Source organism: Gasterosteus aculeatus, chromosome 10 (genome assembly GCF_964276395.1).
Source record: "Gasterosteus aculeatus chromosome 10, fGasAcu3.hap1.1, whole genome shotgun sequence".
Classification (NCBI taxonomy): Eukaryota; Metazoa; Chordata; class Actinopteri; order Perciformes; family Gasterosteidae; genus Gasterosteus; species Gasterosteus aculeatus.
The window spans coordinates 983265-996653 of record NC_135697.1 but is presented as its reverse complement, the minus strand read 5'-3'; the positions used below and the strand labels follow the sequence as shown (position 1 = coordinate 996653).

Genomic DNA, 13389 nt, shown 5'->3' with positions numbered 1-13389 from the left:
TTGCACATGAGCAGCGCCATCAGACCCCGAGGATTCTTGCTTTTGTTATTTGAATTTAATGTTACAAAAAAAACAAGTAACAGTGGGTAAGTGAGATGAGTGTTCATGCACAACTGCCATAAGGAGTCAGCGTAATGAAGAACGTCCGGCTCTGTAGCGCAGTAAGACGACCTCTCTGACTATCTTAACACCATTTCCCATTATATGTTTCTATTGTCTTTACTATAATGTGTTCATAATGTCATATAATTATCTATTAAGATACCTGAAGACATTCAGGGCCAGTCCAAAATGCACTCCACCTAAACCGATACAAAGACACGGCACAAACCCAAACCGGGCCTGTACCCCTTTCACGTGTGGAAGGGGACCAACTGTTGACTGACCGCTACGTTTTCACAGCGTGCACACAAATCTTTTCTACGTCATCTGGATAACTTCATCTAGTAAATGTCCTCCTGAGACGCCCCCAGCTCTACAAAGGGGGACCGATCAAGGGTCAGGCTTTAGGAGAACTCAACCCACACCGTAGCGCAGGTTTTTGGGTGAGGGAGGCATTAGCAACCCCTCTCCTTACTTTAGTCTCCCATGGTTAGGCAGGTTGTGCTTGGTGTCTGCAGTATTGAACCCTTTTAAAAATGCGACTTTTACTCTTCTAAACAACAGAGAATGTGTATCTCCCGGCAGGCCAGCCAGCAGGTGGCAGCGTCCCAGCGCTCGGGCTCCAGCGCCATGTACATGAACCTGGCTCACATGCAGGCGGCGGCGGCCGCCGGCGGAGCGGTGGGCGGACTCGGCGGAGCCTCGGCCGTCAGCCCGTCCACCATGTCCAACTCAGCCGGCGGGGGGGTGAGCTCCATGGCCGACCAGGCCAGCAGCCAGGCGGCGGCCAAGCTGGCCCTGAGGAAGCAGCTGGAGAAAACCCTGCTGGAGATCCCTCCACCCAAACCCCCTGCCCCACTGCTCCACTTCCTGCCCTCCGCCGCCAACAGCGAGTTCATCTACATGGTGGGCCTGGAGGAGGTGGTGCAGAGTGTGCTCGACAGTCAGGGTAAGCGGGCAACGTCACATTTCACATTATTCCTTTAGAGTCTTAAACCTGTGAGGCCTTGAAGTAAGCAGCGACCCCCCTGTGTAGGTAAACTCAGAGGGACGCTGGGACGCATGGAGCCCTTCTTCTGCGCCCAGTGCAGGACCGACTTCACCCCCCACTGGAAGCAAGAGAAGAGTGGGCGGATCCTCTGCGAACAGTGCATGACCTCCAATCAGAAGAAGGCTCTGAAGGCGGAGCACACCAACCGGCTGAAGAATGCCTTTGTGAAGGCTCTGCAGCAGGAGCAGGTCAGCACCACCAACACACACTTATTTCACACCCCAGCGCCTTTGTAAAGGGTGCGTTCCTTCACCGTGTTGAACATTTGCTCTGAGGAATGAATGAAGAAAGCCCCCTTCGACCACGGCGTCCTCAGCCGGCGCCGGCGTCCATCAGAGCTTTGAGCCTCTGGTTCATCACAGGAAACTAGGAGAACAAAGGCCTGCATTGGTACCAAGGGTTCTTATTTCCCTGTATGTGGCCGAGGTGTGTGCGTCCAGGAGCCTGGACGCCGCTGTTCTCGCATGACGTAGCCGTGTTCCTCCATTACATGTTGAGATGGTTGAATTGCAGGAGCTTTTGCGAAATGTTTTCTTAAAATAAAGTACTAGTAGTAAGAAAAATGAATTTAACTGAAACGTCCTGCAGTCAGTTTTTCAGATCAGAATGGATGTCCTCCAAAAAGCCACGATATTATTCTCTCTCTCTGTGTGCGTTCGTTCGTGGGCTGTCAAAAATGACATTCGAATATTTGCTTTAAAAAACAGAGATTTTCAAATATCTGGTTGCGCATTAGACACGTCAATAACAGGAAAGATTAATACGAGACATAACTACTTGTATAGGTCATTTATTTAAGTTCAAACATATTTAACAAGACCACACACGCGCTCTCTCTCTCGCACCGTCTCGCTCTCTGCGCAACGCGGTTTAAATGAACAACAACAATAAACAAATGCTGAGCGCTGATTTGTGAAAGCAATTTAACTTCCCGATTCTTGTCCCAAATATAGCAGGCTTTATTCAGTGATTGAAATTCGAATACTAATTTTCACATTCAAATAGTTTTTAACAACTATTTAACTATTGGAATATAGAATATCCGTTGACCACACTGGTGTGTTCTGAATGTGCTTTCCTCACTGCACCCCATGTCAGGAGATTGAACAGAGGCTGCAGCAGCAGGCGGCCCTCTCTCCCAGCTCGGCCCCTACAGGCCCCAACGCCTCCAAGACCGACTCCATGATCCGGCACCATGCGCTCCGCCAGGTACACTTCACTTTTGTGTATTAGTATGTTTATCTGTCTGTAGCTTTGAAATGATTCAGCTCATGAATGTGTCCTGTACTCCTGTTCATCCCGAGCTCGCCCCCCAATAGGGTCCTCACTGGAGCCAAATCCAACTTCCAACAGGAATATGGTGTACTCACCAACAAATATATAGCTGCTTCACACCTTTCTTGGCTACAGTGCCCATTGATCTGTTTGAGGATTAGTAATAAAATATCCTATGCAAATCAGTCTCAAAATTGTGCACTCAGCGGTGCAAAAGTTCAACAATCCTTCAAAGCTAAATGTTAACATGGAAAACCACAAGGCGAATAGCTTGCTGAGATTGATTTCTCTCAGACAAACCATGCCGAATTGAGAGTTCAAAAAACACATCCTACCTTTATTCTTTTGAAGAAAATGATGAATTGAATCCACTCTTTCTGCAATACGGCCTGCATGACTCATACGGCTTCTTGGGAAGGAAGCTGGCGCTCTTTTTTCTCACATTTTTTATCCTTTGTATGACATATTTGGAGCAGAGGCCAAAAAACAGGCCAGGAGGGGACGGGTTAAGTAGAGGTACCGTTAAGTCACCAGAACCTCACCTTTCATTGTATGATTTTCTGAGAGCACGTTTTAAGCTGCAACAGGAGGATCTCGGTGAGGTCCTTGGTCCCATTCGGTGCAGGTATACACCAAGGGCTCGTTGCACGGGGCTCAAAATAATCTCTGCGCTTTGTGTAAAGGTCAAATACCTTTTATTCAACACGACAAAGTGTATTTAAATGGCCGACACAGGGTCAAGTACATTGGTCACTTTGTCACGTAGAATATTGGTGTTTGGAACAACGGTGTGCCTCGTATTCTTTTTTGAGACGAGACCCCACCATGCAATGAGCCTTTCACAAGCCAATGTCTGGGATTTGATCTTGATAAGTGACTGAATCTGATGGCGTGTCTGTACCGTCCTCAGGCTCCCCAGCCTCAGGCCTCCATGCAGCGCGGCCTGTCCAACTCGGCGCGAGGCGTCTTGTCCAACTTCGCCCAGGCCTCCCAGCTGTCAGTGGCCAGCAGCCTCATGGGGATGACCAGTGGCAAGCACTGTGGCAGCGGAGGAGGCGGCAGCGGCAGCAATAGACTGCAGCACGACAGCCGCCGCCAGATCTACAACATCCCAGGTTTGTGTGTGACCCCGAAAAGTCTTGTTCTTCTACTTCAGGTTAATGAAGTAGGCCTCTGACACATTGAAATAACAGCTGTACTGGAACTAGAATGTGAGTCCCGAATGAAGCGTATATTATTGAGCTCTGTTCGAGGGGCGTTCGCTTACATTCAAGCCTTGGCCGAAGAGGCAGACGGTTGCACGGAGAGATTCTTTAACCAGACACCACTCAGGTTTCATTCTGTCACCCAGTGACTCCCAGGGTCAGTGGCAGCTGATATTGGATCAGTGTTTTATATGTTGCTCTCTGAGAGTCACAGCCAACCTTTTGACTTATCCACACAATGTTTTCTTTGCAAATGAAATGCTGTACAGTGAGCGCAGGGTTGTGTTTTTACTTGACATGACATGTTTTTATGGCTTTACAAACTGGATCATTCCAGACATTCGTTGTCAAAAAGGCAAAAGCTGGACTGCCTTCACTTTTAGCTCTGCTAACAGCCTGGATGATTCCTTCTGACTATAGTGCTCTGCTGGCTTTACAAGGCGGACGTTGGTGTTATGGCTCCAGCTAATTCCGCTCCATGGCATGTTGAGTGATGCCCTTAGACCACATATATTAATAGTGTCAATAAACTCTGGGGGGGGGGGGGGGGGGGGGGGTTAAAAAGCAGCACCAAGGGTTTGTATACTTATCTCTAATAGTAAGTAGAGAAATGGCTTTCTGCAGGTGCAAACATCTGGTCCACAGCCTGCCGATGAAGTAAGCTGCTGTTCTCTTTCCCGCAGGGTTAAATATTGCCTATCTGAACCCAGCGGCGGTCGGAGCCCATAAGAGCTCCAGCTTAGCAGACCGGCAGAGAGAGTACCTGTTGGACATGATCCCTCCTCGGTCCATATCGCAGTCCATCACCGGACAGAAATGAGCTCCGCCCAGCCCACCTGCCCCACCGAAGCCCCCAATTATGCCCTCCTACCCCGTACTGAAGCACTCCCAGATCGAACCAACATCTCCCCCTCCTCTCCCCCCCTGTTCCCACCAACCCCATCGCATGCAGTGCCTGTCCGTGTGCCTACCTTAAACCAACCCATGACAACCCACCGAGTCGGACAAAGACACTAAACTGTCATCTCAAATGTTCTTATTATAGTACAAATCTTCTTCGTCAACGTTGTTTAACAATTATAATTCCCATTATTATTGCTGTTGGTAGCACTATTATTATACCTGCAACTACCATTTTGCTTCAGTTATGATTACTCATTATGCTTTTTGTTTTCAACGTTCTTTTCGCTGCGGTGTTTCCTTAACTTTGGGCCGTGCGTCTGAGTCACTGTAGGGCCGCTTCAGGCCAACATCATGTAGGGCCTTTTTCTGCGCTCGATTATAAAGCTTGGATGTGACTATTGCTAGTAACAGAAGATCAACAGGGCGTTCTGGTTGCTATGCAACATAAAGTTAAACAACTTTGAAGCTTTGTAAAAAGTGTTCGCTTGCTAACTAACAATGTGGAAATTGGGATCAATTGAGAGCAGAGCATCCCCACCCGTATCATCTCGTCCAAGACACCGACGCACAGCTCCAACGCGCTCGGCCTGCAAGACAGAGCAGCATCACCACTGTTGAGGAGACACGGCTGCCCCATCAAAAGGTCCTCGTCCCTTCTTCATTTCAGATCTCCACCTCCCTCGCTGGAGACCTGAACAGGTACCAGCTGGATGTAACTCCAACTACACACTGTAGTTACACTCATCAGGACGTGTCGGCCAGCTGTGGATGGGCACAGCAGCAAGGAGGGAGCCGACCGGCAGAAAGACGTCTCCACACCCACCCAGTATTCCCGAGGGGGGGACGGATCTTCAGACCTCGCATCTCACGACCTGCTCCGAAACCCCTTTGGTGATCCAGTATGCACAGACAGAACCCTTTTACCCAGCAGCTCCTCTTGGTGTCACGCATTCTTTTAGAAAGTGAAAAGAACTCAAATCTGGAGGTAGAACTGCAGAACCACAGATGTGTACCCCAAAAACCAAGAAGGCTGCGTTCCTTTTCTTGTTATATTTGGGATTTTAATTTTCTTCTGATTGTTGCCCCCCCCCCGCGCCCAACCTTTCCTTCTTTTTTATATGGGTAGTTTCTCTGTTAGTTTCTTTGTTTGTTTGTTTTTCGGCGTCTCCTATTGAAATGGTGGCAAACCTGAGAGGTTTTAGCCCGGAGACGATAATAATCATCATGGCTAAAAACAGAAACTGTTGAAATATCTGTATGGAATATGTATAGAAACCTAGCATCGAAGAGCAAAGAAAAGGATGTGGATTATATGTTTTATGGGAGAGACATGGATCAATCATTGTGTGCATGCTCTGCACACGCGTTGCCTCACAGAGGAGCACTTTGCATATTTCCAATTGGGAAAAGGTTTTTTTTTAAACAAGGAAAAGAATGAATGTTACAAATGAGAGTGGCTACGGTCTGGATGGCGGCTGAGGGCCGACCGGAGACTCGGACGTGCGGAGGTGTGGGCGGGGGCGTGCTGAGTAATGTGGATTGCATCAAGGTGTATTTTAAGTAAGTAAGTAATGACAAAGGGTTTCTTTGCACCTCAGATGTCAGTTTCCAAATGCCCAGCGCCTGCTGTGCTGGCGTTCGCCCCCATGGCTGTATATAAACACGGGGTCCCATCGTCCCAATTTTAGTAAAATAATTCTCCTTTTCAGTGGCGTGCATTCAATCAGGGGCAACTGCAGCAACACAAGCCGGCCCCGTCCTCTTTGTAGGTGACCTAATTATTCATTTCAGTCTCACATATTGGAGAGTTGCATGCAGCCAGAGCGTGGACGCTCTTCACAGCTACATTTGATTTTTCATTACCACATTTTATCCATTAAATTTGTTCTGTAAATATTATCATTCGGAGGCAGAAACGTTCCCCGGAGCTTTCTGTGATGTGACACGCTGTCGTCAAGGAGAGCAGCATTTCCTCAAACTATATGTTGACTCTCATACCTGTCCTCATGGAGACAGAAGGACACCGTGGCTGCGATGGGTCTCGCATGACATTCTGAAGCTTACAAAGAAGTCTGTCTTAACCTTTGAACTCCCGTGTGTGATTTGGATGAAGCAGTCCGTGTCAGACCTCTTCCAGGCAGGTGCACGTAAACTGCAGCTCAGGTTCTTCATTGACAGCAGACACTAGCAGAGGGTCACAGTGCACGTCTGCCAGCTGGGTTGCATCCGGCCAATGTCTTTAATTGGGTTAGACTACAGTCGCATTCGTTAACTTTGAATCCACACTACAACAATGTGCATACTCTGTTTACGACTAAATACCTGCTGATCAAGTGACATGGCCGCCGCCTTCTGCTGTTGTTTGGTGTCCATTAGCAGATGTTAGCATGCTAACATTCTAAACAGTGAAGGCAGCGCTTTGAGGAAATCCTTTATGGGAAACCCCAGTGTCTTCAATCAGAGTGGAGCAGAGGAGGAACTTCAGCTCTCTCATGAACTCAAACATAGTCGGACCGTTTAGGACCAGTACCTTCTAGATGTCTTCTTCTGTTGACACCATTTAATAACACCGTCAGTCCTTGGAGGAATCTCGTATTGCACTGCACCTGAGTCCCTGTCCCTCCGCCCCTGCATTGTTACTCCTGCACCGTCCGTGTGAGACCAGCGGTTGGTGGTGTTCTCTCCAACCCGCCTGTCAGCCCAGTGGAAGTGAAGACTATGAAACTACCTAGGATTAGAGTAGGAGACGGAACGTTTACTCTTGGGAAAACCTCATTTTTCTCCATTATATAAAAGACCTGAATCAATATTCCCTTTGGAACAGTTGAAATTGGATGTACAGATATATTTTCATGAGTTTTTATTGTCTGGGATGAATTTTTACTGCCACTCCCGATATGATTTTAGCGATGTTTTTGTCATGCCTCTCCTTTTGCTGCCAGGCTGAAGTCTAAGGGGGAAACCCTGTATTTTGCTCTTCTGCAGATGCATCCATCACTTTGTATTTGGACTCTTTCTTGAAAACTAAAAATTTAAATTTGAAGTCATTCTTTTTCTGATGTCTCAATTGAGTTCTGTTTTCTTTCTATTGCAGTTTAAAAAAGTAAACAAATGTACTGACTATGAAATAAACTACACGATATTTGCTAGGTTTGAAGTAATAATGACTTATTGTACATAAGCATTTTCTCCTCCCTTGTACTGAAAAAAAGAAATTAAATGGTTGTATATTGTGTAGAAAAGCAAACAAAAAGCCATGAATATTGTGAAGCTTGTCATTTCGTTTTGTGATCACTGTGTATTATTGTGTAACGATGTGCAAAATGTTTGGGATTCTTTTTTTTTTTTCTTGAATCGGCCTCCCTGGACGCGGGGACCCGCTGAGCGTTTGCAGGAAGGTGCTCATTGGTTCAGAAGGTGGAGTTCGCGTTGCTGGTCTGTCTCTCGGAGCATTGACTCTTGAAATCAGTTTCTCTCAAAGGTTCTGGATAGCAGAACGTTGGATGTTTCACTGCGTGTGTTGGATCACAGGGACCCTGGTGAAGTAGAGGTTGGATCCGGGGTCCGACTGATGTACCACTTTTCTCTCTTCAGGTGATCCACATCCTTTGGATTCCTCTTATAGTTCGTCAGGCAGCCATTGGCTCTCTATGGTTGGACTGAGGCATTTTGACAACATAAATGACCTTTGGCTCGTGGTGACTTCTCATAGAGACGTGTCCAGCTGTTCAGTGATGTCCTGATGGTCATTTTTCAATGCCACTAGCAGCAGGAATAAAAGAGAACCTGAACAAATCCAATCAAAGCTACATGGACCATACGGACATGTTTTAAAATGAACTAATCCAATTAAATCATAACCAATGCATAAGTGAAGAGATCAGTGGTTATTGAAGAATGGTGAAAGGTCTTAAGCTTAATCACTCCTCGCCTGTTGGGACCCACACACCACCATGCCTGTACAACACTTTGGGAATGTCATACAAAGTTTTACACTAGACTTGGATACAAGCTGTTACATCAGTGGTCTGACCTTTTCTACAACGTTTTTGTTGAATTGACCTGAGAAGAGCCGACCCTGAATCAGTGATCACTTTTCCTGCCGACACCAGCGTACGACGTGTGTGGTCCTCTGCTGTTTGAATGCATCCCTCGCTAATGCAGGGAAACCTTTCATTTCAAATCAGTTCTTATCACATTTCGGTTGACGTTTTGTATAATGTGACGATGCTGAAATAAACATCTGGGGGAGCAGAAACCGAGGAGGAAATTGACCACTAACCATCTGAAGTCATTTTTGTTTTCCTTACATCAATCCTGACCTTTTGCACATACTTGATATTTAACGGTCTTCAAAAAAAAGAAAAGAAAACGATGCTCTTTGAATACTGCCAGTTGACAATTATGCATTGATTGAAAAAAAAAGAAGAAAAAAAAGCTAATTTTGGAGGAAATAACTTTGTAATATTTATCTCTTGCAAGCTATGTTTAATAAAGGTTCAAACAATTTACTTTCAAGTTTGACTTCATTAACCTTTTTGTAACCAGAACACATGAATCAAGTTTTTCTTCCATAATGTCTCTTGCTTCAACTTTCATAGATGATAATGGAAGTGGAAAGGCGTCCAAATAGAGGCTCAGCTCTCAGCATTCGAGCCGTAATGATTTTGTGCTGACTGTTGAATTGTGCCCGTTTAACATGATGTCACGATGCCTGGGGGGCCGTGCAAAATCAAGGGGGTTCACAGCCAAACATGCTAATGGCTTTAACATGACAGCCTGCATGTGCACCATGTACAGGACTTGGGGGTTTGCCCCCCCATTTTTTTGTCTACTGGGAGAAATGGGCTTTCGTACATGTTACCCTAAAAGAACAGCATCACAGTGTTTGCACGGTCACTCTACCTTGTAGCCGTGGGGATGGAAGCGCTTCTCATCCAGGTGTTTGCCTCCTACTTGAGCCACTAGATGTCACGGTTACCCGCGGTTACAGTCAATCCAGCAGTCTGAGGATAGATTAGGAGTGAGGGAATATAACACGAGACACCGACAGCAGAAACAAAGACCAACTTGCTTTTTACTTGAATACAGACCAAGGGCAGAATTCTTGAACCCCCACCCCACAGACATGAATGGAAGAATAGGTTCACGGTTCAATAGGTGTATGGATAAGGTCACTCTACGTGGCAGCAGTGTGCCGCTGTAAAGGCGCCCTGTCAAAGTAGTGAAAATGTATGCTACATGCTAGGTCATGCTAGGGAAGACATGATTTCAATTAGATATTCCTTCCGATGTTCAACATCGTGAAGACGATAAAAAAGGAAAAGTCTCACAAGGCTGAAACATAAATACAACCTGCGGTGACTTAAAGAAACAAATGCTTGACTAATGTGCTGCAATCTGAGTTTTGTAAATGCCTCAGCAACCCTCCGTTGCTCCCACACATACAGACAACAATGATATACGGGCTGCAAAAGAGGGGACAACTCACTTCCTGCAGGAAAAGTCAGCAAAAGCCAATGTCCTGCAATCGGGGTTAGCTTATATGCAACGATGGCAAGCTATTCACACTCCTCTGAGTCTCCAGGGATGGTTCAAGGAGCTTATAATACCACATCAACCATGAATGGAGCTTATTCCCTGCAGTCTTTGTGCTTTCTCACCTCACAGGTTTCCACGGATCATGGTTCTATCCGGGCCCTGTTCTCGCCTCCTGCCGTGGCCCTGCTGACAACTGTTGCTGCTATAGATATTATCATTAATATTAATCACATTACTATGGCTGTCATCATAAGCCAACATTACCGACTTTGCATCTTTCCTGAAGTCTCTTCCTCCCCAAGTTTCTGTGGATGGGTTGCATCTGAAGAAGATAGAAGAAGAAGATTCAACTTGTTTGTTATTGCACAGGTACAGGTAGTAAGACAACGAAATGCACTGTCCCCTGCATTTGACCCAGTGGAGCGGCGTGCTGCAGCCAGCGGGTTGGGTGTCTTACTCAGAGACACATTGACACAGAAGCAGCCGGGGTTCGACCCGACAACCCTGCTGTGACTAAATATACCAGGAACTAAATAAATATACGTATGTGTACCCACAGTGTATCACCGTGGTTTTGCACATTGTCATTTTTATTGCACATATGTCAGTGTTGTTTGGTGATGTTTTCAGTGGTTTGATGTTCTGAGGTTCACTGGGTGCTGACAGCAGCAGTAAGGAGGGACCTGCGGTTCTTCTCACACCGGGGGGGTGAATCAGCCGCTGGCTGAGGGAGCTGTGCAGAGCCTCCAGGACCCAAGCATCCTGCTGGACTTCTTGATGAGCTTGTTGAGTCTCTTCTGTCTGTCGCCGATATGCTGCTGCCCAGCAGACCACTCCATAAAAAACGGCAGACGCCACGTCTGATGGTGTCTGTCTGGTGGTGGTTCTGTCTGTCAGTCGTCTTCAAAGTCGCTTATCCTTCACACGGGGTCGCGGTGGGGCTGGAGTCCATCGAGCCAACATTGGTCGCCAGTCAATGTGCCAACGGGCCAACACAGAGGACACACCAACCATGGTGCATGGTGGTGTGACGGTTAACACCTCACAGCAGGAAGGTCTTGGGTTTGTATGGCTGTCTGATAGTGGTTATATGTGATAGTGGTTGCAGGGATCTCGTCTCCTGTGCCGATGTGAGGGCTCTGGGACCGAGGATGTTGCGTGCATACAGACTGTAAAACCCTCAGAGGCAAATTTGTGGTTTTGGTTTATACAAAATTAAATGAAATGAAGCAAATTGGTTCATCTTTCCATCACAGATTTGTGTGGCAACCTTGCTACTAAATGTTATTCTTCTGAGAAGCATAAATGTAGTTAATAATTGATCTTTAAGGGCAGCTCTGGGTGAGTGGAGAGCACGGTCATCCTCCAATCAGGCAGTTGGATCCCAGGTCCTGTTAACCCACGTGTCCTCGTGTCCTTGAACAAGACACTTAACCTCCTGCTCCTGTGGCTGTGACGACAGTGTGTGAATAATGTGAACGTTGGTTACTGATGGACAGGTGGCTCCCTGTGAGGTAGCTCCCGTTATCAGTGAGTGAATGGATGAATGGATGAATGATGACATTAAATCGCTTCAAGTGGTTGAAAGACTAGAAAAGCGCTATACAAGTACTGTTAAAGGATGTGCTGAGTTACAATAAAGGTGTTATGGGCGGCAGCAGGACTAAAACACGCTGGACACTGATACAAAGTCTGGTGTCACTGATCAAGAAACATTTTAGGATTCACACCACACCCCCCACCTCACTTCTTGCCTTATACTTTGACAGAATCGTACTTGATGTTCTTTGTCTTTCCAGTTGAACACGTTAAGGATCTTCTAAGCGCTGCCCCGCCTCCTGTCTGTGTGTGCAGGAGAACGCATTGCACAACACACAGGCTGTAAACAGCGTGTCAGAGGAGGACGCTGCTACCACAGAACAATGTGGGCGGGCTGCACTGTGTTGTTGAACACGTGCAGGACGTGGAGTACTTTGAGTGTTTACCTGCATGTCTCAAGGACTGCCACACACAGCAGCTGGAAGACGTGCGACATTAAGAGAGGCGCTTGCTGAACAACAATAATAAAATGGTATTTTGTCACCACAGACAATAGGGGACTCCTCTGGAGAAAAGCAAACACACGAGATATAACTCTGTGTGATACAACTCCAGTGTGACCTTCCACTTTTCAAGGATCACCAAATGGACACAACATCAACATGTAGCCGAGGCTGCTGCCGACCCGTCTCATCCCGTTTCCTCCCAAATGCTTTTGAGGGAGTCGGCCCCCCGACGCTCACCGATCCTCACGATGAATCAGCAGAGCAAGAGTGCAAATAGATTATGCTTGGCTTCTGATTCACAACATATTGACTGTTCACATACTTATCAGTGTAACTGTACAATATTAATGATACTGTTTATTGGAAACACGTAAAGTCAATGATAGAATAGAAAGTAAGTCAACACATGAACCATAAGTTTATCGATTTTCTTTCTCCCACCAAGAAGAGTTAAGCTGAGATGAGAGATGCAAAAGTCATTACGTCTGTCTGTCAGAGAGACCAACTTAATTCACCACAATCACGTGGAGGGAATTCAGGATTCAATGTTGAAAAGAAATCCACACTCCAGTTATCTTTGGGCGAGGAGCACACGTATGGGTTTGATTAGTTGCAGAATGAGTAAAACCTCTGTCATATATAATCTAATGAGGGTTCTTTCACGGCATACCTGCTAAAGGACATGTCATGTAATGTAATTAAGCCTCAGAGGGATTCTTGATGAACTCACCTCCTGATCTGCTATTGACCACGTTTCAGTCTTCATCCCAACATGTACGTAGTCATGGGTCAACGGTTGGCTTCCCATGATTCTGAGCACGCGTACTCATCCATGTTAACAGTGGCAGATGCAAGCAGATGAAAAAGTGAAAGTGCAAAACACTGCACTTCCTCAAATTACCACTTGAAGCAGGCCTCAAAAGCAAGTCTCCATGGACGATCTCCATAGACCGGCATCTTAAGAACCCCAGATTTAGAGCAGAATAAACGCTTCCTGTCTCTATAGCTAATATCCTGTTTGTGACTACTGTATGGGTTACATTTTTATTTCCTGAAGCTGCCCTTAAAGATACAGGATCCCTCATGAGCAGTGTCACTGCAGAGCCCCATCAGGGTGGAGCTCTCCATCGGACGCTTATTATGGTCAGTTAAATGTGATAGTTTTGCAGGACATTAGGACTCTGTTCAGCCTGCTGCTCCTGGATAAACAAGTATGGTGGATGAACGGAGAGCCGGCTACAACGGGATGTACAGTAATTTGCAGTTA

At 46.4% G+C, this 13389-nt stretch overlaps 1 protein-coding gene and 1 long non-coding RNA gene across 7 annotated transcripts in view; one reads left to right on the top strand and one right to left on the bottom strand.

Annotated features, from left to right (window-relative positions):
• gatad2b (GATA zinc finger domain containing 2B) overlaps positions 1-8817 on the top strand; it is a 34591-nt gene extending 25774 nt beyond the window's left edge. For 4 of the 6 annotated variants that reach the window (XM_078081263.1, XM_078081261.1, XM_078081264.1 and 1 more), the window contains 5 exons: positions 667-1051; positions 1139-1341; positions 2252-2362; positions 3339-3543; positions 4317-8817. In XM_078081263.1, coding sequence (XP_077937389.1) covers positions 667-1051; positions 1139-1341; positions 2252-2362; positions 3339-3543; positions 4317-4453 — 1041 coding nt within the window. In that variant the 3' untranslated portion in view covers positions 4454-8817. The remainder of the gene's footprint in view (positions 1-666; positions 1052-1138; positions 1342-2251; positions 2363-3338; positions 3544-4316) is intronic. The other 2 variants (XM_040188328.2, XM_040188326.2) reach the window with 1 other exon arrangement.
• Positions 8224-13145, bottom strand: LOC144383526 (uncharacterized). The gene is made up of 3 exons (XR_013450957.1): positions 12853-13145; positions 10200-10399; positions 8224-9542 (listed from the first exon to the last, which is right to left on the bottom strand). It is a non-coding gene; the product is annotated as an uncharacterized LOC144383526 (long non-coding RNA).
• Positions 13146-13389: the final 244 nt, after the last annotated feature.